At 52.7% G+C, this 26,993-nt stretch overlaps 1 protein-coding gene across 1 annotated transcript in view; it reads right to left on the reverse strand.

Moving 5' to 3' along the window:
• Positions 1-26,993, reverse strand: part of CNTFR (ciliary neurotrophic factor receptor) — a 207,770-nt gene that overhangs the window by 42,740 nt on the left and 138,037 nt on the right. The window contains 1 exon segment of the mRNA XM_056325558.1: positions 15,444-15,674. Within this exon segment, the coding sequence (XP_056181533.1) occupies positions 15,444-15,674 (231 nt within the window).

The following is a 26,993-nucleotide window of genomic DNA, read 5'->3' on the forward strand; positions in this document are numbered from 1 at the left end:
ACTTGTCTGGAGAAAAAAAGAGGGAAAGACTTAAAGAATCAGAGGAAGCAGTACCTGCTGTGAAAAAAAGAACAAAACCAAAAGGCAGGAAAGACGCAAAGTTGTGTCTGCAGAGACTGGCACACCCTGCCCCTCTGCCCAACTCTGCATTGCAAGCTGCTCTCTTGAGTGGCTGCTGGCTCAGCCCTTGACGGGCAGGATTTCCATCTCTGCACCATGGCGGGCTGCACATGGCTTGCAGGCAGCAGGGAAGCCTGATATCACCCAGGCTGGATTTCATCCCAGCTCCCACTGGTAGCTTGTGTGCAAGCTCCTGTTGTGGTCTCCTATCAGCCAGTGAAGCTGTTTGTTGTAACACGGATGAGGTGGGCTGTGGAAGGAAAGATCCAGCAGGAACAAGAGAAATGGCAGTCCCTGCCTCTTCTGGGTAGACAGTGGGAGGTTTCCAGCCCCCTTTTCACTTTGACCATGCATGCAAGGTGGCCTGGAGGGAAGGCCATGGTGGGTTGCTGGAGACAAGCACATCTGTATCCAGTGCACCAACATCAAGACAGAAGGTAAGGAGCACCCCAACTGGTTCTCCCCACTCTAGCCCGAGGAGGATGCAAAATTAGGGCCACATTCAGCCCAGGGTCCTTACAAAGCACCTACTACCCTCAGCCACCTGGGGACCTTGTCCTTTGCAGCCCCACAGCAGCAGGATGTTCTTGAAGCACCTCTGCAGCACACAAACAGATGCCCCAGGCTGTTTCCCAGGGATCAGCCTCTGCTTTTGGAAAGCAGCCAAGTGGCAAGACCAGGCTAGAGCCTGCTGCTGGCACCACAGAGCTGCTCAGCCGAGAGATAAACCCAGGGCAGGGACGTGGATGGGAAGACCCATAGGGGCTCTTTGCAGAAGTGGTGAAAGGGCTCTGCAAACACCTCCATCCCAGTGTGCCCATCCTCTGGCTGGCAAGGGGAACTGTTGCCTGACAGGTTCTTCTGTGCCTGCTTCATGCCCAGGAGGGATTCTTGGGGCAAGGGGCGGGAAGGTGGCCAGCCTCTCCTCTTATGCCTCCCCAGCTTCCCTGAAATTTGCCCAAGAACAAACTCTCAGGGATTAGCAGTGGCCACATCCTGGTGAGAACAATATTAAGGGATTATGAGATTAGAAATACCATTTATGCCGAGAAGAATAACTCTAATTCTTATCTGATTGTCTACAGATGTCAGCAATCAAAGTGCCTCTTTCATGCAAAGCAGGGAGCGATGCCGGAGCTGTAGGTGAACAAGACTTGGCTCCCTCCTAGCACAAGGAAAGCCAGCTCCTCCTGCTGATATGTGCCCCGGATTGCGTCTGGCATCAGCTGCCAGTGTGATAGTTTTCTTTGTGGGGAAAAGCTGCCTGGCAGGAGTCCTGCACTGGGGCTGCATCCCCCTCCTCTTGCGTCTCTGCTGGGCTGCCTGCCCCTGTAGAAGCTCACCCATGTGCGCTGTGTGCAGCTTGCTTGTGGACAGCCTGGGGTGGGGTGGTGGGTGCTGCTTTGCCCATGAGCAATACCAGCCTGAAAGCCTACATAACCAGCTCAGTTGGAAGCCCACTACAGTCCATTTGCTACCCTCGACCACCAATTTCTCCTGCCTTGGGCTGTCCTCCCCTGTGCAACATCAGCACCTTCAGACAAGGATGCAGCACCACAACCCACAGGGTGCATGGCATCCCCTAAGCGACGCATGGCTCTTGCTGCTCCTGGAGGGGTCAGATGGCATCAAAAAGAGACAAACTAACCCAGCCTCACCGAAAACAGCTGTGCTGCCCCACTGCACTCTCAGAGCCTGCCTTACATCCAGTCAGAGGGACTGGGAGTGCCAGGGCTGGAGGCGGCATTGCCGGCTCCATGGCATAACTGGTCCCTGGGCTGGCCGAGCACTTTGTGCCAGCTTGCCTGGGGGAGGCAGCTCCTAATGGGGTGGCCTGGGAAGCTCTGCCCAGCCATTAAGGGAGGTAAGTGCTTCTGGGCGCACCGTGCCAAGCTCCTGTCTGCATGCTGGAAGCAAAGGTTCACAGGGAGCTGCTCCCAGCTCCCTCCCCGCTGCCATTTGATGGCACATTATCTCCATTCAGCTCCTCATCAAAAGCTCTCTGTCAATCCCTCCTTTGGAGAAGGGCTGCAGGAGCATCCTCTCCTTCACACTAATGTCTCACACGAGTCTTTCCTTCCTGTCTCCCTTCTCCCTTCCCTTTCTCAGCCCTGAGCCACCGCATCCCATTTTGGTCCATTTTGCTTTTTCTGCCTTTCCTGTGCCTTGCTGACAGCCCAGTGCTGAGCCACCCCTCAGCTCCTCCTGGCCAAGAGCACAGTACACACAAAGCCAAGGCATCAGCGAGCTGGGATGGAGCAGGGCAAGGAGCCATGCTCTTTCTGAGCTTTGCAGGACTGCGGCTACCCTCCCCTCCCTAGGCACCTTACTCCAGGGTGCCCATTCGCAGCTGCCCCCAGTGCCTTGCCTGACCTCCCTGCACTGGCTGGAGCAGCTCAGTGCTGCACGGAGCATGGCTGGCTGAGACATTTGGAAAGCCACCACTGTCCCCATCCCATTGTTGTCCCCCAGCTTTCCTGCACAGGGTTAGACTAACTCAGTTTAGAGCCAGCAAGAGTACCTCTGCCCTTCCCCACCTCCCTCATTCTGTTCCTCATAAACTCCACTCTCCCACCATCTTTCAGGCCAGATATGAGCACCAGTTATCTCAGAAGAGGCAGGGGATGAGGGGCATGGTCTCAGCCCCATCCTAAGCAGGGACATGCAGTATCCTCTGAATGTCCCACAGCCTGCTGGGCTGAAGGTCTGTCCTCGCAGCCCTGCTCTGCATCACCAAACACCCAAGTCACATTATCCAATGAAAGAAAGAGCCACCACAAAGCTAAATCTGCAAGACAGGGATATGCACCTTCCTTAACTCACCGACTTGAAGGCCACAGGAGAAAATTAGTTCATCTCACCTGACCTCCTGGGTTGCACAGGCCATTACATCCCTCTGTTACCCCTCTGTTGAGCCCAATAACTCGTGTTTGACTGAATCATCTTTCAGCAAGGCAGCCAGCCTTGCTCTGCAGATAACAAGTGACAGAGGAGCCGCCACTGCTTTTGGCAGTTTGTTCCGATGCTTAATCATTTTTTCTATTAAAAATATGAGCCTCATTTCTAATTTGAATGTGGCTGTGCTCAGCTTCCAGTCATTGGCTCTTGTTATGGCTTTGCTTGCTGGTTTACTACCCAGTATCTTCTCCACTTGGAGGTAATTACCAACAGGAGTCAGGGCATCTTTCCAGCTCCCCTTGAAGCCACAGAACAGACTATTTTAAGTCCTTCTTATGGCAGTTTCCCTTGCTCCCTTTGCATCCTTCTATACTTTCCCTGATTTTCCAAGGTCATTCTCAAATTACTCCTCCCATAACATCCTGGGGCCAACCTGCAAGGAGGCAAATTTGTCCTTTTGTTGTACATATGCCACATTTGGCCCCAGAATGCTCTTTTTGGCCAGCCTGTCCCAATACAAACTCATAGTTTGGGGCATCTCCATCGTGGCACCCTCCTGCAGGAGGTATCTTCTGTGCTTTCTGCACTTTTCCTTTTCTTCAATCATAATTAAGCCCTGGAGGGCTGTGGCAGCACAGACCCTGCACTGCCACCAGCCCCAGCCAGCTGCTCTGCTTGTCCCAAGTGAGAAACATCCCCACAGTTTGCCCTGATCCACCAGTCGCTGGGAGATGGGGATGCAAAAGAAGGGAATGCAGCAAAATGATGCCTGCTATGTGCCACAGCTGCTTTCTGGGCTTTTTAATGCCTTTGAAAAAGCCCACTGCTCTTTTCCACTTCTGAACAAAACCCTCAGCATTCTCCATGGACTGATGCAGCAGCCCCTGCACTGCTAAGGCAAAAATCACACCCACAAGCATCCTTGGCAGCTAAAAAAGCAAGTAGTGTTTCCCCTCCTAAGTCTCCAGAGGTAATGGGAGTGTTGTTGGTGTGCTTATGTTAGTCCAGCAAGGCAAGCTTGGTGTGTCACCACTGGCATGCACTTGCAGCAAGGAGCAGCCTGGTGCTCTTGCACAGTCCCCAACCCAGCAGCATTTTCCCACTTGCTTTGCATTCATGTAAATAGCAGGGGTGGCCACAGTACCAGCCACCTCCCTCCACGCTCCCTTCTCCAGGAGGAGTGGAGGAGTCTGAGTTTGTACCTTATTTTGCCACTTAAGTCCAATGCAACAGGTCAGATGGAGACGTGGGAATTCCCCCCATCCCCAGACTTCATGGCTCTGTCTCCCTGCTGCAGACTGGGAGCTGCTGCAGGGAGCAGAAGGAAGCAGAAGTAAACCTGGCCAGCTCTGGCTGGCTTGGCCAGGCAGTGGGAGAAGAAGGAGGGATGGGAGGAAGGGCTGGATGACAGAGGCTGTGGCAGAAAGGGGAGCATGTGTGGCGTTGCCCATGGGTGATGCCTCCAGGCTGGCTGCCTGTGAACCATCCCACTCCGTGGTGCAACGCAGAGGCACCAGCACTGTGCGACCAGAGTGGGCAGCTCCCCCAGGGTGGGAGCCCTAGGGTGGGGGGCTCAACCCAGCACACTCCATCTGGGAAGCCACGTAGGGTAAGCAGGGCACTGAATCACCAGTCTGGTTTCTAAGCTCAGTCGTGTGACTTCGGGAAATCGCTCCCCAGTCTATGCCTCTGTTTCCTCTTCTGCCTTTTCATTTAGTCTCTGACCCCCAAACTGGGGCTCTTCTCCCTGGCAGGGAGGGGGATGGGAGGTGGCAGGGGCTGCCTTGCATCCCCAGCACAGCACTGGAGTCCAGGTCCCAGTGACAGGGACTGCCCTGCATTCCCAGCACACTGCTGGAGTCCAAGTCCCTGGGTTTCGGTGAGGGCAAGGAAGGAAGAGTAGGAAGAAGCTGATGAAGCCAAGGAGCCTTTGCAGAGGGCAGATGCACCACGCTGGTGACTCAGGGAAGTGAGACACAGGGAAGGGGCAGCAGCCTGGGTACAAATGCAGAGTAGAGGTGAATCCAGCACTGAAGGACTGTGTTCAGAAATCAACCAGGGTCCAAAAATGTGCCCACAACAGCGAGAGGCCCTCCATGCCGGGATCCTCTTTTTACAAAGGCACACTCAAATCCGTTACACACCATCTTTCAATTGACAGAGCTGCCTGCAGGACCATGAAACCACACTGCTGTACATGTAGGGTTCTGAGCATGTGGGCAGTGATGCATGTAGACACTGGCAGGTAGTCACACCCTGGACCAACACCTGCACAGAGACACCCACATGTGCATCTTTCTGCCCAGCACCCTCTGCTCTGCTCAGACAAATGCCTGTGCTCTCACCTTGCCATAGGGATGGCTTTGGAAGCACAAACTGCCTTGGGCACTTCTCTGGGAGAAGTACATGTTGGGACCCACATGCCATGCCATCAGCATGTCCCCCACCATTCAGCAAGGCAGCTATTACCAAAAAAAGTGAACGGCACTATGTCAACTCCAAAGACAACAGATGACAAATCCCAGCCCAGTCGTCCTACACACAACATTACTTCACAGCTCCCTGGCTCCAGCCTGCCAGAGTCCCCAGGCACTGCCTTGGACCAACACAAGTTGCACTGCATCCGGAAAGAAGCCGAAAGGCAGAAAGCTGCTTCCAGTCCTCTGCTTTCTTCCCTGACTGAGAGGACATGGCATGAGCACCCACAACACGTGACAACCCACACCATGCAAGGCTGCTCCTTGTGGAACATCCACTGAGTTGGGGTGTGCTCAGCACAAAGCCGCACACACTGTAAGGCTGTGGCAAGGAAAAACATTCAGCGTTGGGAGTGCTCAGTACAAAACAGTGCAACACAAACGAAAACACCAAAGTCTCAGCTCCAGCTCCTGACCTCGCCACAGTTTCCTGGTATGACCCACTGAGTGATCTCCTGGCCTCCAGAGATGGCGTCTCCAGACAGCAGCATCCATCTCCCCTCCCCAGACGTCTGAACTCAGCCATGCAGGACATCAAGCTTCCCATGTGAACCTGACTTTGGTCCAGCACTGGTTCCATGGTTGCTTTTTCCTCCACATCCCTCAGCTGGGACTGGGGAGCCACTGCTGGCCCCTGCTGCATGAGGTTCTGCACAGGCACTGTTGGGCTTTGGCTTTCATGTCCCCAGTGGGAGACCGAATTTCCCCACGCTGCTTGACACAACAGGTTGTCACTGCTCACTTGCTTTTGGCAAATACCTCACACCGCTCTCCCTACCCCGCACAACCAGCAGTCAGGCTGCCCAGGCTGGCACCATTGAACTGGTGGGGAGAGGAACAAACGGCCTGCTGTTAGACAAATCCGTGCTCAGCAGGCTGCGCACAGCTCCCAGCAGTGCAGAGAAGACCATCCTGGAGAGAAAATAAGCAGCTGTCACCCTAGGGATGGTATCATAAACCATTTTAATAAGGCATTTTTGCTCCCCCTCCCCACCACCCCAACTCATGCAAACACTGTCTTATTTAGTTGGCAGCAACCGATAAAGACCCCCAGGGAGCACAGGAGGGGGAGAAAAGGGACATCTGTTTAGAGCATTTCTACTGCGTGGCTCTCCTAGGCTATTTCTATCTCTTCTTGTCAAAATTTATCAACTGCGTAATTGTTTAAACAGCATTAAAGTGCTTGGAGCAAGAGCAACTGGAAATTGTCCTGCAGTTGCCTCTGGTAATGATGCTGACAGCTCAGGACGGGACTGGGGAAAGAAGGGATCTACTGGGCATGGGAACCCTCTGACTCCTTTTCCAGGGGGGAGACACCACCCTATCCTGCTAATGGGAGGAAAATAATCTCACTTTATCCCCACTACCCTTCCCTGCTTTCCAGATTCAAGACTCTCCTCCTTCTCCTCTCCTCCCCACCCTGACCTGCTGTTAGCACACATTTACTCTGCTAAATTATTTACAGCAGAAGCACTGGCTTGGGAAACCATAGCTAATGACAGTGTCTTTCAGGCTGAAATACACTGGATCCTGCTCTGACCCTGCTGAGCGCTCGGCTGGGAACTCACTGCCTGCCCCAGCTCCGCTGTGGTTCCCAGCTGCCAGCAGCAGTTTTGGAGATGGATGGAAAAGCCCTGGGAGGTAGTTAAAAGACAAGAATTTGTTGCTGCCTGCTATCTCTTCTCCTTCCTGACGGGAGGGATAGGGCCACAGAGGATCCCCACTGCGGGGTGTTCCCATCCCTGGGGAGACTACATGGCCTGGGGCCCTGCAGACATGGGCACATGTAGCTGGTGACAGCCAAGAGCTATACCCTGTGCTGGTGACATCAGTGGTGTTTCTTCCAGCACCATCTGGGAAGCAGACTGTGATTTTCTTTAAAGTGCCACAGTTGTGTGGAGCTGCAGGTGGAGAAGGAAAAGCAGCACCCACACATGGAGCATCAAGCCCTTTGCTCCCTGCCCCACAGCTGCAGCAACAGTGGCTGCATCCTGGCCAGTCCTTCCCCTCCCAGCACCCCTGTAGCTGGGGACCCACCGCTGGTGGGCAGCAGGAAACTTGCACCAGGTATTTTGACAAGGAGCACTCAGGAGCAGCTGAGACAAAACCCTTCCTGGCACAGTGGCCAGGGCAAACAGGATACCAGCATGTGTCCTCTCCACTCCCCTTGGCAGGCAGGGTCCCAGCCCACAACTACCATCCCCCAGGCAAGGAGGCTTTGTACCCCCAGCCCTGGGCATCCCTAAAATTCCCAACGTGGTGGAGCAGGGGTTGTGGGAAGCTGTTTAGAATGAACTTAGGCTTATTTAATTACAGGGCTGGTTTTGTCATGTTAAGGAGGATAAATAAACCTCAGGAGAGCAGGAGGAGGCTGTGCTGCCATTCACCTGGGACACGGGATGCTGGTGCTGCATGCAGCCATTGACATTTGTGCTAGGTGAGGATGGGGAGGGTTTCCCAGGAAGCTGCCAAGCCCCAGAGTCCTTTTTCCTCTTCTTCTCCAGCCCAGCAGCTGCTGGGAGAGGGCAGGGCAGCAGCCTGGCTCTTCCCCACTGCCCACCCCCATAAGCTTGTCCCCAGCCCTGCTGCAGGAGGGGATGCACAGGGAGACTCTGGGCTCACTTCACACATAGGTCCAAAGCTTGGGACCCTGCTGGGTGCTCACCAAGAGGGTTTTTGTACCTCAGCCACCCTCTCTCTGATGGATGCTCCATTCCTGGCTCTGGCTGGCCACCGGCAAACCTGGAACTCCCCCACCTCCACCCTAAGGAGTGGGCTGGCAAGGGGATAAGCACCTTCTCTGCTTTTTGGTGCCCTCATGTGATGCATGCTCCTGCTGTGACTCAGATGAAACTATGAGCTCTCTGTATCACCCAACCTGGCATGAGCTCATCGGTTGGTGGGGTCAAGCGTAGGGCCACGTCCTTTCATGTACTGGTGGGGACCCACCATGGGTCATGGGACCCTGCACATACTGGCCATCTCCCAGGTATGGTCTTCCCTTGGGCAGGAGCGCTGCGGGTGACAACACTGGCAAGGCCAGAGCAGAGCCACTGGCACTGCAGTCCTGTGCTGCAGCACCTGATAGTGCCACGTGCCGCTCCACTTGCCCCACCACCGTGTGCTACTCACCACCCCCAGATCCAGTGCATGAAGCAGGGGCTGCAAGGATGGGAGAGGGGATATTTTTATTGTTTCTGACACCGGCTGCCCCAGATTATCATGTTTTACGTAGCGAGCCAAAGAAGCATCACTCTGCTATGCTGCAGCTGGGCTAGCTGCCCAGCCCAGCAAGGGGAACGACAGGAGGAATGCAGCGGGGCGCGGGTGCGTGCACGCGTGAGTGCAAGGGTGTGAGTGTGTGCACATGTGGGCCATGGGGCACAGCTTCATTCAGCCCTTCCCACTGCAGCACAGCTGCATGCATCCTGCTGGATGGGGCAGAAAGGTCACCCACTGCCTGCAAACATGTTTGTTTTTCTAGACCTGCTCCTAATTTGATTAGGACTAATTGCATTTGGGAGCATGATGGGGTTTTTGGGTGTTGGTTTTTTTTTTTTTTTGGCCTTCTTCTTAAAAAGCTGGGATGGCGATTTGCATACTGTTACCCAGCTTGCCTTTCCAGATCCCAGCCAGACCGAGATCCAAAATCTGGGCACAGGCAGAAAAGTTTGTTCGGTGAGTTTTCCCAGCCACAAACAAACAGCTTGGCATGGAAAGGCAGCTATTGGAGAGCCTGCATGCTTTGTGAAATACAGCCAGATTTCGAAGAACAAAGCACTCCTGCAATCTGGTTGACCTTGTCTGTAACGCTCCCTTTCCATGGCTCTTGGGAACCAGGGGGGCTGTTTGCCTGTGAAGCCTCCCGGCACCATTGCACCTACCCAGCCCCCAGTGCTGTGGGCACATGGGGCAAAAATCAAGCACATCCATAGCAATAAACTCAACAGCTTTAGGGTGCATATCCCGACGCTGGAATAGCAGCAGCCACATGCTTAGCTTTACTAGCTCCATCCCTGCCATAGGTTTGGTCCAGGTTAGTGTAGTCCTGCCCCAAGCACTGCCTGAGCACAGCTTTGGGGTTGACCTTGCACGGGGCCATCCCTGAGTGGCAGGAGCACATTTGGAGGGTGAGAGGGATGAACTGTAGGGGCAGGCACTGCTCCCTGCCAGCTGGCCCTGGTGCCAGGGAACGGTCACAGTTGTGTTTAACTTGCTGCTCTCTAAATAGCCTCAGTTTACATGGCCGCGGGAAGGGATTGGGTAAGTTCATAGGGGAAAAATCCATCACGAGGGCTTTTTTTTTTTTTAAAAAAAAAAAAACGACAAGCCCTGTCACAGATTGCTGGACACGAGCAGGGAAATATCTGCACACACTGACCCCAAGCCTGTGCTTCTCTACCACCATTCATGCCAGCAGCAGGAGCACTGGCCTCACGGACAGCACCCTGCTCTGAGGCAGAGGCACCCTTGCTGGTGGCTGCCAGAGCCAGCCGAACCTCTGCTTTCCCATGCTGTTGTCAGCAGTGCCGTCTTGCAGTTTTTCCCACCAAACGAGCCAGCCAAACCTCTGCTTTTCCAAGCTGACGTGTCGGCAGTGCCCTCCTGCAGTTTTTCCCACCAAAACAACCTATGGAAGCAGGCGGGCAGACACCGGTCCCGCCCGGCACTGCCCTCCTCTGCTGTTTAGCCAGTGCCCATCATGGGATTCTTACACCTGCCCCAGTGCTGCATCCCTCTTCAGGGGAGGCGGAGGTGCATGTCTCACATTGAGAGGTTGTTACCTTCTTTGTTTCTTCTTTATTTCGGATGGGTGAAAAAGAAAAAAAGTTATAAAAACAAGAAGAAAAAAAAAAGATGCAAACTGCAGTCCAACCCTCCAGTTGCAGCTGGAGCCCAGCTGCGAGGAAAGGGACTTCTAAGGCAGAGAAAAGGGAGGCTCTGATTATTTATTAGTGGCCCATGTTTGATTGCTTGCTAATCAGGCCAGAGAACACACTGGGGCTCTCCCAGCCTCCCTGCTCACATGTGGTTCCTGTTGCTTTACCCCTTCCCCCCTCCCCCTCTCTGGTTTTGCTTTGTTTGTTTTTCTGTTAATTTGGTTGTTTTTCCATGTCGTTTTCCGTCAAACCGCATGTTTTTTCCCCTTTCTTTCGCCAGCCACTGCAGTGACAGACATGGAGGAAGGCGGCCAGCCTGGAGCCGCTTGTCCTCTGCCAGTCCATTTCCCACCACTGCTTGTCAGGCAGCGATGCCCATGGGACAGGGCTGGGGCCAGCACAGGGCTATGAGCCCCCATGGCACCACTGCAACACGGCGGGCAGTTAACTCCTCTGTCTGCATCCTGACCTGTGTCCCTGCTGCTGGAAGGGATTTTACTGTATTTTCTCTCCCATGCAGACCTTCACCCCTGCCTGCACCTCAGCCTACCAAAGCAGCAGTTGCATTAGGCAGTGGGCAGAGTGATGGGGTTCAGCAGCACAGCTGGCATCACTTGGGCATCCCCAAAGCCAGGCAAAAGGAGAGGTGTAAATGGACTAAGCTGCCGGGTCAGGATGGAGATAAGCAGGTTAAAAAGGGATGGAGGGATGGGAGTAGGACAGATGCATGCCCTGGCTGCCTCCCTCCTCCCCCTCTTTGCATACAAGGCCTCCTAGCTCCCATGTGCGCTCTCCAGCTTCTGGCAGCCTTTCCGCCGCGCGTTTCCACTCCTCTCTGGCCCATTAGCAGTATTTTTATAACATTCTGTAACACACGGAGCCGTGTGCCAAACCTCAAGAGTGCATTATTTCCCAGCGTCTTTGTTATATCCATCCCCAGGCCCTCCAGCCGCACGCTTCCAAAGGCAGAGCTGTGGCTTGTGGGGGCAACCAGGAGCCTGGCACCATTCTCCTGGTACCCGGAGCCTTCCCCTCCCTCCTGCCTGCTCCTGCTGCTTAGCCCCAGGCTCAGGCCAGGGATGCCCAGCATGCAAAAAACCCCAGTCTCATCGCCTGCTGCTTCTGGCCACACTCAGGTATCCACCACTCTCCACGCTGCAGGGCAGGTGATCCACTGCAGATAAACACAGAGCATCCTGGTAGCTCTCCTGTCCTTCACCTCACGCTCAGCTGCCTGAAAAAAGGAGGCAGAGCAACACATAGCTGCTTGAAGTCCCCTGGAGGAGGCTGCCCTGAAGAAGCGCCACCTTCCCCCAGCCAGCTTGTGCTTGGGATGGTTCACACCCTCCAGACAGGTGATCTGGCACCCTTGGGGATAAGAAGCGTGTAGGCTCTTTCTCCTCTCTAAGGTGGGCTTGCCGTCTATCAGTCACACCATCCCTGGATGAACACTGTTCCCACTGCCTGTGTGCCCATGTCCCCATCTCTGCAGGAGACAAGACAGCCTGGCTACCCCCAGCCTCTATGGGGTGCTGCTGGGCTCTTGGCCACATCCCCCATGATGTGGACCTGGGTGTCAAACCCCACCCCAAGGACCAGTTGAGCTACTTGCGTCCCTCCTGCCTTTCTCCTAAAGCACATCGATGATACACCTTCATGCGCTTTGTACCTTTTGCACCATTATATAGCACCCTGGCCCCTCCAGTGTGAAATCCCCACCCTAGAAATCCCCGGGTCCCCCCACAGCCAACAGCACATCACACTGGAGCTCCCTGGTCCTTGTGGGCCAAAGCCATTATGGGAAACACCACTGAGAGTGGTCCGAAGGCTGATGCCAAAGCTCCCCCATCCCTCCCAGCAGCTCCCCTTTCAGCACAATCTGATCCCCTTTAGCCATTTCCTAAGCCATGTTCCAACTCTTGTACTAATCCACATTTTCTCTGGTTTAACTCATAATTTCCCATGTGGCATCATAGCAAATACTTAACTGAAGTCAAGACAGATTACATCGACCACATTTCTGGGCTTAGGAAATCAGTTCCTTCATCAAAGAGAGCTATCAGGTTAATATGGTGTGATATACCTCTGGCATGTCCCCCTTGTATTTGTCTCCCATTTTCCATTTGTCTTCACATCTTTAATTGCTCTGCTTCCAACGCACCCCGCAGCCCTGCCATGCTCTGGGGTCAGGCTGTCTGATTGGGATTTTTCCTTCTCTCAAGCACAGGAGACATTGCCTCTCCCCACAGCACTGAATACCACCACTGACCTCTCAGCCACTAATGAGCCTGGCTAATGAACAGGAGATGTCCTCACCCGGGGATGAGATGCTTCCCAGGCCTTCAATGCATCATTGTCTTTGAAGATGCCTCTATGGTGGAGGACCGTTCCCAGGTTTTATCCTCCCTCCTCTCCCCCAGCCTGCGCTGCCCTCACTCTCAGCACTGCCTCTCAGACTTGGCGGGGTTCATTTAGTGTCAGGTTCTGCCGAGTTTACCTTTAATCTCTCACGAAACCTGGCTGCAGAGCCAGCTCCACTCTTCTCCCCTTGTCTGCTCTGTATTTATATGGCTAACACCCCTTTTCATTTCCTCTACAAGGTCTTGCTCAGCTTGTCTCCTGGCAGGTCTCCCTTTATCCCTGGGCTTGCTGACCTCCACCATGGAGCTCGCTTTGCTAACTGACGTCCTAACCGCATCTCCGCTCCCTCCCACATCCTTCCTGCAGTGGTGTCTGCCCAGGAGTGTCCCTGCCTCACCTCGGGGGCACTCTCCAGATACTGTTGTTTATTTAACGAGATCCCCAGCACTTCTCCACACAGCCCCCAGCCCTTCTCTACTGCTGCCATCATCTTTCTTGTTGCCCCAGTAAGAGGGGAAAATACAGGCACAGGCCTGTTTTCACTTAACTTCCCACACAATTGAAATGAAATGACTCCAAGATCTCTCAAATCCCAGGTTTGGGCTCCCAGTGTGCTCAACTGCAGCAGAGGTGCTACCACAGGGCCATGCTGCACACCTCCTGAAGGCTGCCCATCTCCACCTCCAACTCCATCTCTCTCTCTGTCATCATGCCCATGCCCATCTCCATCTCCATGCCCATGTCCATCTCCATCCCCACCTCCATCCCCTCCTGAGATGCTCCCAAACCTGTGCCCCTGCAGCAGCCTACACACCTCCAGGGAATCAATCATGCCTTGCAGAAATAGGAAAGTTGCAGGCAGAGTGCAGGCAGAGGCTGCGGGTGGCAGTGCTGGGAAAAGAAACCTCACAGAAAACACTGAATTAAAATCCAGGCAATTAAATTAATTACCACTAGAAGTGTCTCACCTGATTAGTTCCTTGCATACTTAATTGTGTTAACAACTCCGGGTGTTCAGTTGTTTATTTGTTGCTCTCTTCCCTGAGGCTGGTGGCCCTTGCCGTGTCCAGCCGGGCTCCTCAGCTGCCCACTGCTCAGGGTGACTTGGAGCCTCCCACAAATGGGAACACACGGTAATAGGAAACAGCAGGATTTGGGCTCTAACACTACGCAATTCCCACGGGTCCCTGAGCGGATTGACAGGGATTACTATTAGCGAGGTGCTTAGCAGATGGAAGAGCCATTGCAAAGTCACAGTGGTGCCACAGCTGCAGAGGAGGTGCTTGAAGGCTGCAGCCCCCTCCCCAGTTCCCTCATTTCCTCCAGACCTGGGCTGCAGCCTCCTGTGCACTGGCATGGCCTGGGATCTCTCCCCAGGTGGGACCTGGCGAGCATGTGCCGAAGCAGAGGAACTTGCAGAGCCTCCTCCTGCTGCTGCCTTTGCTGCACCCAGTTCCTGCCTTCGCTGCTTCCGAACCACCCGTGGACACCTCCTCGCCCCAACAGCATGGTTGAGAGGCCCCTGAATCATCTACTACTGACTTTTTGTCTGCCACGCTCCCAGCTTCAACACCTATCTGCTACCATACTCCCTGCCCTACACTGACTGTTCCCCCCCTCGCCTGCTTCTCATGTTGCCTTTCAGCTTCAGCCAGCACCCCTTCCCCTTGGCCCATGTGCCAGGATTCCTCCCAGAAGACCCTAAACCATGAGTCTGACACTATGTGGCATCCCTGAAACTTGGATTTCTTCAGCCTGACCTACAGGCGCAGTAAGCCTCTCGTGCCTGACTAGCAGGGCCTCCTGTGACCCTCTGGCCCTGGACCATGGTCGAGGTTGTAAACACCACCCTGGCTCTGATGCGAAAGGTGAGACAAAGAGCAGAGAAAGGCTCTGCCGTGTCCTCCCAGCCTGGGAATGTACAGACATCTATACAATGCATCCCCAGCTGGTGGGCTCCCAGCTGGTGCCTCGCAGCATCCTTTGCTGCAGTTACCATCCCACAGCCAGCTATGCTGGCTGGTGCTCCCAGGCACACACTGCTGGTGGTTGCAAACACCATACTGCAAAACACACAGTTGATATCAGCTGTACAAACACAGCAGCCCACCAAACCACACAGCTGCTATCAGCTCTCAGCATCATGTGAAATGTAGCACAGCTCTTATCTGCTGCACCGAGACCCCCGTGAATCAGTGCATCTCATGCTTAAGATATGCAAAATGCTGGGAAACATGCAGCTGTCCTCCAACACGCCTGAGTACAGAGGCTCCTGCAAACATACAGCAACTGCCACCACCTTTTGCCTCCTCCTCTGAAGCAACCATGTTGCAGTAACTCCAGCCAGGACTTCCCCTTCCCAGCTGTAATCCCCTCTGACACCCCAGCCCCAGCTCTTTCCAATTGTAGAGATGGTGGTCATAGCACTGGGCTGGATGCAGAAGCAACATCCCTTCCTAAATTGTTCCTGGAGTATCATTCAATCTACTGGCTTTGATGCAAAGTCTGGGGCAGGAAGGGCTGATTCCAGCACCCTGCTGCTGGGATTAGTACACCACAGGGAGCTTATATGGCAGGATGCGGCAGGCAACTGTATATATGGAAAGTACTGGGGTTGCAGTGACAGGAGGGGGCTGAGGGAGTGTGTCAATATGGGAGCAGAGAGCGTGGCTCTGTCCTGCTCAATGTCACATGCTGGGGTACTCACTTCCCACCCTCAGGGAGGTCTGGTATTTGAGGTGCCAGGAGGAGCCCTCGTAGCAGGAGTACTGGCCGCTCTGCGTCAGGTCAACATTCTTCAGGATCAGGTAGGACCCGTTCAGGTGGGACTCATCGATATCAGTGCCATTGGCCGTCCAGGTCACAGCTGCATCCCAGTCCATGGAGCCACACTTCATGGTCACGTCTGCGCCTACCCGCTCATACTGGATGTGGCTGTCTGTGGGGAGGAAAAGAAGAAAAACAGGTGAGCTTGGAGCCCCGTGGGCATAGCTGCCTTGCAAATGGGATCTTCTCATCATATCTAGAAAGCAAGAGAAGGACTAGGGCATGGACTGGCACTGCTGATGGCCAGGGAAGCCCAAGTTCTCCTCCTGGCCCTGACAATGATTTATTTTAACCTTGAACTAGAGCAGATCAGCTGTCAAAGACCAAGGGATCAGGACTCATCGACCACCTCCATCTCACAGGATGCTTTTCTCTGACATTTACCTTGGAGGAGACATGTCAGGGCTGCATGTACGGCTCACCAGCCAAATGACCCACAGCACAGCCAGACTCTCGCACCAGCAAGTCATTGCCAATCCTGTATCTACATGATTTGTTGCAGGATGCAAACCAAATACACACATCAGAAACTCCTAGCAGAGGGACGACAGAACCCCAGGACTTGTCACCAGCAAACTCAAGTTATTTACTAGCAGAGGTGGGAAGCAGGCAGCTGTCCCTGCAGTTCCCTGCCCAGGAAATCAGGTGGGAGGATTGCAACCTAACCATGCTGTGTGCTTTGGAAAGGAGCAGCTGCTTGGTTCATGCTATGCTGTTTGTCTCCCTGCCTGGCTTTTCTTTTCTCTCTAAAATAACATGATGCCTTGCTGAGCCGTTTGATTTAGCATCTTACGAGTGGGGCTATACAGCTCATTGGGCACCAGCTGCTTAATTGAATTTTCTCAGGTTTCTGGACAGGAGCTTGAGCTGACATTCATTAATGATCCTTAGCAACTTGAGTCTTTCCTGTGTTGGCTACACTGGTAGTGCTGAGCTGCGTGTGGCAAGGATAAAAAATGGTGCCCATGTGCGCAGGACACAGGGTGAAGCAGGACAGGTGGATGAGCAGGTGATAAGGTTCCTTCAAGGCTTCACTAAGCCTTTGTGCTTAGACAAGGGTGGTTCAGTTCTAAAATACTCCTGTGTTTCAAAAACACGTTTGACAAGGTGCCTCCCAAGGAAACCAAGCAGCCCTGATACATGAGGAGAGTCCTTGCAAGGATTTATAGCAGCTAAAGATCAGGAGACCAAAGGTGAGAACAAGCTGTCAGATGTGGCAGCAGAAGACGTCACTGGTAAAGTTCAACAGAGATCAGAGCTGGATCAGAGCTGCCCAACACCCTCATAACTCACAGGTAAAAGGGGGTTGAGGCAGTGAGAGAAGACAGCGTGCTGCTGAGGCTGTCAGCGCAGCCAAATTACAGCTGGGCGCAAAAGTGCTGCAGGAGGACATCACGGTACAGACCCACCAGGCACTAACACTGTGCTGATAAAAGCAGAGGGATTTACACAAGGAAAATGAAGCCCTGCTTCCCCTATGCACTCACGGCTCCAAATGAGCTGCAGCCTCCATGGAAACATGTCTTGGAGTCATTGCGCTCACTTCACTGAAAACATCAGCTCAGTGGTGACCAAAAATGCAAACCCAACAGCAGGAATTATTCAGAAAGGAATTGAGAATAAATGGAAAGCACTGTGCCCTGAAAGCTGTGCACAAATCTGTCCCCGTGCCATTAGGAGTACAGTTCAGCTGAAAACAGAGCAGGGAAAGGAAATGGAGAGAGCAAAGGCTGGAAACAGCCCTTGCAGAAGGATGTCTTACAGACTCAATCCCTTCATCCGTAAAAGGAGACAACTAAGTGGAGATGTGACAGACACCTAAGCAATGATGAGTGACATGGAAAGGATGAATACAGAAGGACTGCTGCCTTTTTCTTCTAATAAAATAAGGGGTACCAAATGAAAAAAAGCAAAAGAAAGTGCTTTTTCACACAAAGTGTGATTAATTACTAAAACCCATGTCCACCAGATGCTGTGGATGTCAACATCTGGGGGAAAAATTGTGATTAAATGGATCCATAACAGAAGATACCTCCCAGGGTGGTAAAACACTGAGCTGTCCAGTGAGCCCAGGGAGGCTGGAGGCAGCTGATGGTGGGGAGGAACAGGAGAAGCACCCACGTGTTTGTCCTGCTCTCTTCTTCCCCTCCAGATATCACCTCCTGGGCCCTGCTGATAGATGGGACCACACAGGCATGACCCAGCCATTCCTTGTATGAAAGCCCACAGCCTGAGCCCATTGCCAATAAGAGAGACCTAGGGCAAAGCTGGCTCTGGAGGAGTCCCTGGCAGGTCTGAGTCCTCCTGCAGACAGTCTGTCAGGACACCTGATTCTGGCAGGTAAACAGCACCTTTGGGGATGCTATGCTTGCTGGGAAAGGGGGTGCTAAGAACAGACAGGGAAAAATTGGGTTGTAGCAAGTAAGATATTAGTGAGATGCCTCAGTATAATCTCAGACACTAACCAAGGGTGGGGACCTTTGAGAAACTGTGCTGATCAGAGAAGTGTGCTTCAAGTGTCTTAAAAAAGCTTAGAGCATATACCGACAGGCAGAAAGAGGGAAAACCATCTAAGCTGAGGCATCTGTGTGAGGAGGGGTAGCTGGAATGGGTCCAGATGAACAGACAGATAGGCAGAAGTATGGCAGAAGATGGATGGGTGGATGGATGAGTAAATGCATGTGATCACTGGACAGCCAACAACATAGGCACAGATGGGATGGAGGGAAGTGTATGAAGATGAAATGATGGATGACTATGCAAGCAGATGGATGGATGGATGGATGGATGGATGGGGATGCAGAGATGTGTATATGGAGGTATAAGCATATAAGCAGCTGGCTGTCTGGCTGAATATATGGATGGAGGAATGGGTGGACAGATGGGTGCATGGATGGGTGGAGGGAGGGACCAATGAATGGCAGTGGTGTTGTGTGGATAGCTGGCTGTCAGAATGGCCTTGGAGATGGATGGATGGATAGATGGATGGATGGATGGACAGATGACTAGGCAGACAAGTGGATGGATAGATATAAATAATGGAGCTAAAACAAGAATCCCATCATCTTACCCAGGTTCTCCCCTAATTTCTTCTATTGCATAAGGTAAAGACATTTTCTCTTCCCCTTTCCTGCTGGCTCACAAAAAGCCATTGGCTCTCTGCTTGGCAGAGACACTGCACCACCCACCAGCCTTGCCTGGAGAAAGGTTCAGTGCAGCAATGGACCCACAGACCTGCCTTGCCTGGTGCCTGACCCCAGGGAAGGTTTGAAAGCAGGGGAATACTCTGCGGTGCCCGTCTCTGCTTCTCAGAACTGTAGCTGAGAGCCTGTCTGTAGCTGGTGGCAGCAGGACTAAGCTGGGAAGGGGAAAAGGCACCTTGAGTTATTTCCTATTTGTCCTTAAACACAGTGCAAACACATTGGCACTCATCCAGAAGAGCTGAGGGAGCCATTCCTGGAAGACAGGTCTTTGAAAGCAATCCTCCTTTCCAAGTCAATGATTCGAGGCCTCTGACAAAGGAAAAACCGAAAGCAAGCTTCAGAGGAGGCATTCCTCCCAGCCAGGTTTGCTGAGGCTCTTACCAGAGCCAAGCCAGGTCCCCATGTCCCTCCTGCACCGTGCCGGGCACACGACTCCCATCCAACCACACTGCTGTGCTAACGCATGGCATCCCCTGGGGGAAGGGGCACCATGGGGACAGCCCATGCGCTGCAGGGCTGCTGCATGAACATTGACTGGTGGCATGGATAGAACAAGGGCCAACAGCCAGGGGCTGCAGCTCAGGAGGTTTGAGCTAGACATGAAGGAAAATTTATTCTCCAGAAGGGTGACGCAGTGCTGGGACATGTACCCACAGAGAGGAGGGATCTCCATCCTTGGAGGTAGTCAGTGCTCTGTTGACAAAGCCATGGTTGATCTGATCTACTATTGACAATAGTTCTTTTCTGACTGAGACACTGGACTAGACACCTCCAAAGATCCCTTCCTACAGGCACTGCTGTGATCATTGGCTAGAAGTGATACTTCAAGATGCTGCCCTGCCCTTACAACACTCTGCCTCTTCAAAGTATACTGCTTTTTGTGTCAGGTGACAGTACAAGGGTGAAGAAAACATGATGGAGAGGTTGCAATGCACCCATACCAGCAACATGCCCCTGAACATCCAGCCCCACCAAGGGCCACATCCTCTACCACAGCACAGCATGCCATCCAGGCATAGCCTGGTATATGGTATTTTGTATATGGTATAAAGCTCCAGAGCCGGAGAGGAGCCATGGTGATGCTTAATGAGGGTAGAAATTACAGTCTTGCAAAGCTGCAGTGGAGGCAAGATGGCAGCCACCCATGGGACAGACACACACAGAGCTCCCAGTGGTGGACCTGGGGCCGCTTGGTGAAACAATCTGCTTTGCTGTCCTCCTAGTGATGATGATGAGTGACAACTTGATGGTGCGGTCTGTGCAACTGCAACACAATGGGGACCAACAGGACAGCGGTCCAGCCGAGAGACACAGAGGGAAGATGAGACAAAGTGGCTGAGATGCCGGGCCCACAGAAACATGTTTGATGCTTCCCAAACTCATCCTGCTCAGCTGGAGGTCCTTGATGGGGACATCATCCTCGTTTTATTTCTTCATGAATCTTGATCTGCATTGAGATTGCAAGGCCAGCAACACAGGAAAATTGTGCTGACCCCAGGGCTGCCCTGGCAGATGCCAAGCTGGGAAGGAGCAAAACTCCTCTTGGGACCCTCCATCTCCACTGGCTGCTCTCCCTCTTCTGCTGAGGCTTCTACCCTGCCTGCATGGGCAGCTGCCAGGGCAAGTGTGCTGCTGGACACTGCCCTATGCAGTATGCACGGAGCTGCACCATGGATGTGGCCCTGGGGCTCCGTGGCCAGATGCCCCAGGGGTCTTCTGAACGGCAAGCAGGGGAAGTGGAGAAGACAGTTTGCATCCCCATCACTGGCGCTCACTGCAGCCCCTCCGCGGGGCTCTTTGTGACAAGGCCTGTTGCAAGCCAAACTCCAGCACACGCACATGGGGGACAAAACAGTTCTTGCTGTCACAGCTGTCACTGGGCCAACTGTTCCCTTCAGAGCCCCCTCCCCAAATGCACTGTGAGGCTGTGGCTGGCCTAAGCAGAGAGCAAGCAAAAGGAAAGTGCTGCAGCACTTGGGGGGATGGACACAAGCACTCTTCTCTGCAGGATGCACAGCCTCTGGTTCTGCCCCTCTCTTGCAGATGGGGAAATGTAAGCAGCAAGAAAGGCTGTGTCCCTGCTTCCCCCAACAGGACTTGGAGCACTTTTGCAGTGGGATGGAGAATTACGCACGTGCCTTCAGACAGAGTCCTGCACATCACCCCATTAGCCTTTGTACTTCCCTCCCACAGCTAAGCAACTAGCCACAAATAATTATCCCAGTGTCTAATTAGCTCTGTGTGTATGTATTCATAAATTATACATTTAAATTTTACACAGCACCAACGCTATGCCTAGAGCTTTCCAAGATAAACTGGCAAGGTCTTGCACCCTGCAACTTCCTGTGGTAAATGAGATGAATAAGCCCACAGGAGATGAGGTGGGGAGCCCCAGAAGGTTGAGAGGGCAAGGGGAAAGAGAGGTGGCCTGACTCTCTCGCCTCTGGAGCGGGGACATTCCTGGGCTCCTCCAGCTGCTGGATAGAGCAGTGGCACAACCCTGTGGCTTCTCTTACTGCGGCACCCACGCTCACCAGCCTGAGCAGCACCAACCGTGTCCAAGGGATGCCAGCACCTCTGCTCCCACCTGCAGCTTCACAGCCCTGAGGTCTGCCCTTCTTGAGATGAAACAGCCTCCCCACACCAGCTTCCTGAAGCACACCCCATCCTTGATATCCCCTGCTGCCACTTGGTCTCTGCACAGCCGTTGTTGTGAGCAGAAACGTTCCCTTCAAGAAGGAGGAATTTCATGCTTAAGGAGGCAGTTCTTCCACAAGTGATTTAAAACTAGATACATCTTTGTAAGGAAGCAGGCATAATTAAGTGTCATTGATGTAGCCAAAGATATGGACTGTTCCAAGTTAATTTTGTCCATTAATGAAGAACTGCAGGAAGCAGAGCCCGTGTTTGTTTGCTCTACTTTGGTAAATCCCTGGAGTCAGCAGCTTTGCTCTCTTGACAAGAAAAAATAATTAGCAAGAAAGTTTAATTAAGAGATAACAGATGGGTGCTAAAGGACTTGTACTCAATCACACCACAATAGCCTGGAAGCAGACCTCGGTTTACTTCAGGGGCGTTGTAAAGGAGGCACTTCCCCTCTCTGACATGCTCGGCTTGGAGCAAGCTCCAGGGCAGGAAAGCCTCTTCTCTCAGCCTGGATGTGACCACAAAATGTCCTTCCGTGAGGTCTGGCAAAGCTTTGCTGCCCCTGAAGAAGCTCTCCTCCAGCTTTGCAGCAGCTTTACCTCCCACCACTGGTCTGCAGTTGAGTGCACCTCCCTCTGCAGCTACACCCCAAACCCAGCTAGCACTGTCCATTGCGGGGTGAAAAGGGCCTTCACGGTCCTTCTAGCCATTCAGCCGCAAGCGGCTGATGCTTCTTCCATGGAATTTAATGCAATATCTACTGCGGCTTTCTGAGGATGAAGGGACACTTTTGCAATCAAATATGCCATTGTCACAAATGATAACTCATGCCACACGCTCCCCCCTGGACTCAATGGTCCAGCAGCGTGGAGGTGTGATGCCTGCTCTGCTACCAGCTTCGCATGCCGTCCCCAGGACCAAGCCCCAGGTGGCACAGTTGGGGTGGTGGCACAGTCAGGATGGTGACACTTGCATGGCTCGCGCACAGGGGCCAACAAGGCTACGCAGTGGCAGGGCATAAGCACCCTCCTGGGGAGAAAATGCAGTGCTAAACCCAGTGGGAAACCACATAACAGACACCCACTGCTGGAAGCAGAAGCAACACAAACTTACAGCAGAAGCGAGGGCCAAGTCCTTGCTGCAGCACTGGCTCAGCCCCAAGGGATGCGGCAGCTCCCCGTGCCTTGTGGGCTGCGGTCCCATGCTGAGTCCTGGCTGGGAGGCATGGTAGCAGGATGCGGGAAGCTGCCTTAGCAGACAAGTAACTTCAATGTCATTTTTCTGCTTGTATCACATCATCAGACTGGCTGAACCAACGGCTTTGGCCCCGTCAGAGCGGGATCTCACTGGGGCAGAGCAGACCCTCCCTGTGCCAGGACAGGACTGCTAAGTCTATGTCTCGTACTGGTCTTGGTGCATTTTCAGTAGCTCCGCGTTGGGACAGAGCCTCTCTTGCAGCTCTTTAGACCTGCCAAATCACATCAGCCCCGAGCATCATGCTGGCAGTGCTCCTCGCTGCAAGCCAGAAAGGCTCCGTGTCAGAGGCAGCCTTGTTTGCCTGCATGCCATCACACCCAGCTCTGGCTGGGAGTAGGGGGGGCTGTACAGCAGCGTGCTGCCCCCGCACCAAGTTGTCCCTGGCTGCAGGGGACAGGCAGACCTGGGAACAGCAACTAAGTGCATTCTGCCTTGGTAACAGTCTCTCCAGCCACAAAGCTGCTCTTTCCCCTGGCTTCACAGTAGGACTGAGCTCTGCCAGACAGTGCTAACATTGGTGTGTACCCATGTGCAATGGTTGCGTACCTCTAGCACCGATCATCTTGTATTGCTATAGGCAGGACCAGGAGAAAAAATCACCTCTGTTGCTACTTCTGCTTTTCTGTCTCAGCTGCTCTTCAGCAGAGAGCTCTGGATGCTGTTGGGCTGGTGATCTTGGTATTTTGTTTTGTTGTTTTTTTTCCTCAGGTGACTTTGCTCTTGCATCCCATGAGGGGACTTGAGCTCATGTGATGATCTCTTTTCCTGTAGGAGGTCTTGGTAAGACCTTCACTTAGATGTCCTAGCTCTTCTGCTCTAAAAATGTCTGTGTCCTGGGACTCCAAGTGCTCTCACTGCTGGGACAGGCTGAGCTCTGACACCATGTTTATCCTAAGGCAAAGGGAAGGCTGGATGGGACCTTGCCCACTTGGCTTCCTTGCAAAGTCAACTTGGGTTGACTTGTCCTGAGGAACAGCAGTTTTCTGGTGGAGCAGCATCTCCTCCAATACCCTGCATCTATATCATGTCTGCCCCAGCATGTGGGGTGGTGTGATATGGAAGGGAAGGTGTTGGCGGACCAGAGGAAGATGAATGGCTCAAATGGGAATCAGCACATGGCAGAAAAATCCCACCAATATCCTCCAAGACAGGCTCGCTTGAGCCTTTGCCCTTCGCTGCCGGGTGACTGATGTTAGCACCACAGATGAATTAAAGGCTTGTTTTCTGGTCCTGCTTTTTCATGCAGACAGGACAAATAACTCCAGGCCACAAAAGAGTGCTTAGATCAGGCTTTTCAACGCTGTTTAAGGGGAAATCAATACGATTCGGAATTAGGTGCCCAAATCACAGCCATAAACACAAGAAAAGCTCATTGTGGTCCAGCAACAGTGCAAAGACGCCTGTATTTACTGAGCTTCGGGGAGGGGGAAGAGCCAGATAGAGATGTCAGGGCGCCTCGCACCCCTCTGACTGCAATCTGCCTTTTAAGCCTGGCACATGACATACACTTCCCCATCACCGTTTGCCAATGCCCACGTGCCCGCCCTCAAATAACAGCCTTCCTCCACGCAAACACACCGGGGGCAACCGCTATTTGTTCACATAATAACCTGGCTCCTGCTTCACCCCACTCAGGGCTGCGGATTAGCATCAGGCATTGTGCAATATTTTTTTTATTAGCACAGAATTATGGAAGTCAGAGGCGTAAAAGACCTGTTGGGTCCCACTCAGTCCATCCTCCTTCTGCCAAGACAGTATTGGTCCCTGCAGCATATTTACTATTTCTCCAGTCTAATTTTACATACTGTACAATCTGTGCAGTGCCAAGTTACGATCCCTGTGTGAGGAGCAGAGCTCTCAATTTCCAGGCTCTTGGGTGTGTAAAATCACAACCGCGATGTTAAATTAACTTTTTTTCCCTTGCATTTAATCATTTAACAGCTCTAAAATTCAGCCCCTCAGGCTCTTTCTGTCTGTCTGTTGGCTTGGGTTTTGCCTGCTGTAGGCCAGTGGCTTGTCGCTTACTGATGTAACGCTCACACCCCTGGGTGGATCGGCAGCAGCTGGGCTTGAAGCTGGGACCGCTGCAACTTAAAACAGACAAATTCCTGCAGCGCGAGGATGGAGAAACTCCTCTGCTTTCTTAACCACAGGTACAGCAGGTTCGTCCTTCTCCTTATGGCCCAGCTCCAGCAAGGAGGAGGTACAGGGCACACTGCACACAGGGCCAGGACTCAAAGGCATCACCTAGGCTAGACTTAGAAATCAAAGCAGGAGTGCAACCTGCAGCACCGAGACACAGGGGGACAGGGCAGCACCAAAGTATTCCCAGTGGTGTCCTGTGCCCAGGAACCCCCAACAGAAACACCAATACTTCTTCCCTCCATCCCATTATCCACTGGAGGTTACACCCCAGGATTCATTTCCTCTCAAGACAGGGATTTCTTTCTCCTACAGGTGGCTACAGGATAGCAGAGGAACTGAGCTGCTGCTAGTGCAGCAAAGTGAACAGAAGGTGGGAAGAGTACATGCTGATAAAATGGGAAACATTTTCCATTTTACCCAAGTTTTTGTTTTTAGGGTTTTTTTGGGGTTTTTTTGGACTCAGTCACCATCACTCACTTCTCCAAGTGACATTTGCATTTCTGGAGCCTGGTGATGATTTCAAAGCAATATTAATAACAAGGCACCCATTCACTCTGCCCATCAGGGGCTGCATTAGCAATTAAGCCAAGGTCTCGGGATCTGCCTTGGTAATAATGAGATACTTCTTTTGCATTTCATGCCTTACACTCCTCAAGCTCCTCAAGCAAAGCCAAGCCTGGAAACAATCACCAGCACATGCTGAGTTGTGGCACAGCTGTGGAACCACAGACCAACAGTCACACATAGCATCTGCTGAGTGCAAGCACCTCTGGGGTGGAAGATGGCAACGTATCAGACCCATGGCACACTGGAAAGAGTATTACTCCCACCAGAGATATCAAGACAAACCCCTGAGTGTAGCTAAAAGAGCATTGCAGACCACAACAAGACCCCAGAACGGAGCTCCTGAATCTTGAATGGAGCTTGGAAGCAAGGTCCAGGCATGGGCTGAATGAGGCTGGGTTTCTGGTTATGGACTAGGAGGTGTTTCTGAGCCATGGCTGACACAACTGCAGGACCACGGTCCCCAAATGGTTTCCAGGCTCTTCAGGGTGCTCAGCACATTTGAAAGCCCCATAAATCCACAGGCTACCTGAGTATTTGGAACTTATTCTACAGTCAGAGAGCTATAGAGGGTGGCACAAACTTTTGAGGCTGTCTCTGGATGGGTAGGAGAGACAGGGTCTTCTGTGTGCTACGTGGACGATCCCTGCAGCAAGATGTATGTCTCAGAGACAGCAGAAGACTGAAAGCACACAATGTTTTGGGGCATACAGAGGCTTTGTGTGCCTTCTTCTGCAGATGTGCACATATCCCTGCAAAGCACGGTGCAGAAGCTCACACGAGATCATACCACCTCTGAAAAGAAAGCCTTAAGATGAGGATGGTAAGCTGGGAGCTTTCAGCTGGGTTTCCCATACCTGGTAGCAGCACAGAGAGCTTTCAGAGGAGGGTGCATGCAACTCCTTGGAGGTTTGGAGGTTCATGAACTAAGCCGGCTCCTGCCTGGTCCTGCTCCCTTGTTGGTGCCCTGAGCACTGGTGTCCAGCACCCTCTCTAAAACCTCTGAAGAAAATGCTCTTCATTAAGCAGCTGAGCATTTCCAAGTGGCCCCCGCTGACTGGTGGCAGAGGACCCTGGGTTCACCATGCAGAGCCCAAGACAACCATGCCATAATTTCTATTCCATGGTGGCTGCCTCTCCATTTCTGGCAACTCTTCATCCTCCACAGAGCCTTTCCTGCTCGTCCACCCACCGCTATTCCCTCTCTGTACCACTTCTATTGCCATTCCTGTCTAAACTTTTAAAAGCAGAGAGCAGCGCTGCTTTTGGGCTCAGCCTGCCTTTGAAGAGCACGGCCTAACCTTCAATTACTGATGTTGCTGTTTCAGAGAGCCCTCGTGTTCATGGGGTTTTTTTCTTCCCTGTGTTGAGGATGACGAGCAAATGTTAGTTCAGGAGCAGACATTCATTCACCAGGATTTCAACTAATTGCCCATTATTTCCTAAATTTCGACACTTAAAAGCTTTGAGTGTCCTACTGCAAAACAACAGCTAAAAGGCCAGTTACATTCATTGACTGAAACACAAATAATTGTGCCCAGCTTTCTGGAGAGCTTTTGGGCTTGAAGCAGAGAAAGATTTTAGGTAAGCATATTTTCTGAAAGTAAGATTATACG

Source organism: Falco biarmicus, chromosome Z (assembly GCF_023638135.1).
Source record: "Falco biarmicus isolate bFalBia1 chromosome Z, bFalBia1.pri, whole genome shotgun sequence".
NCBI lineage: Eukaryota > Metazoa > Chordata > Aves > Falconiformes > Falconidae > Falco > Falco biarmicus.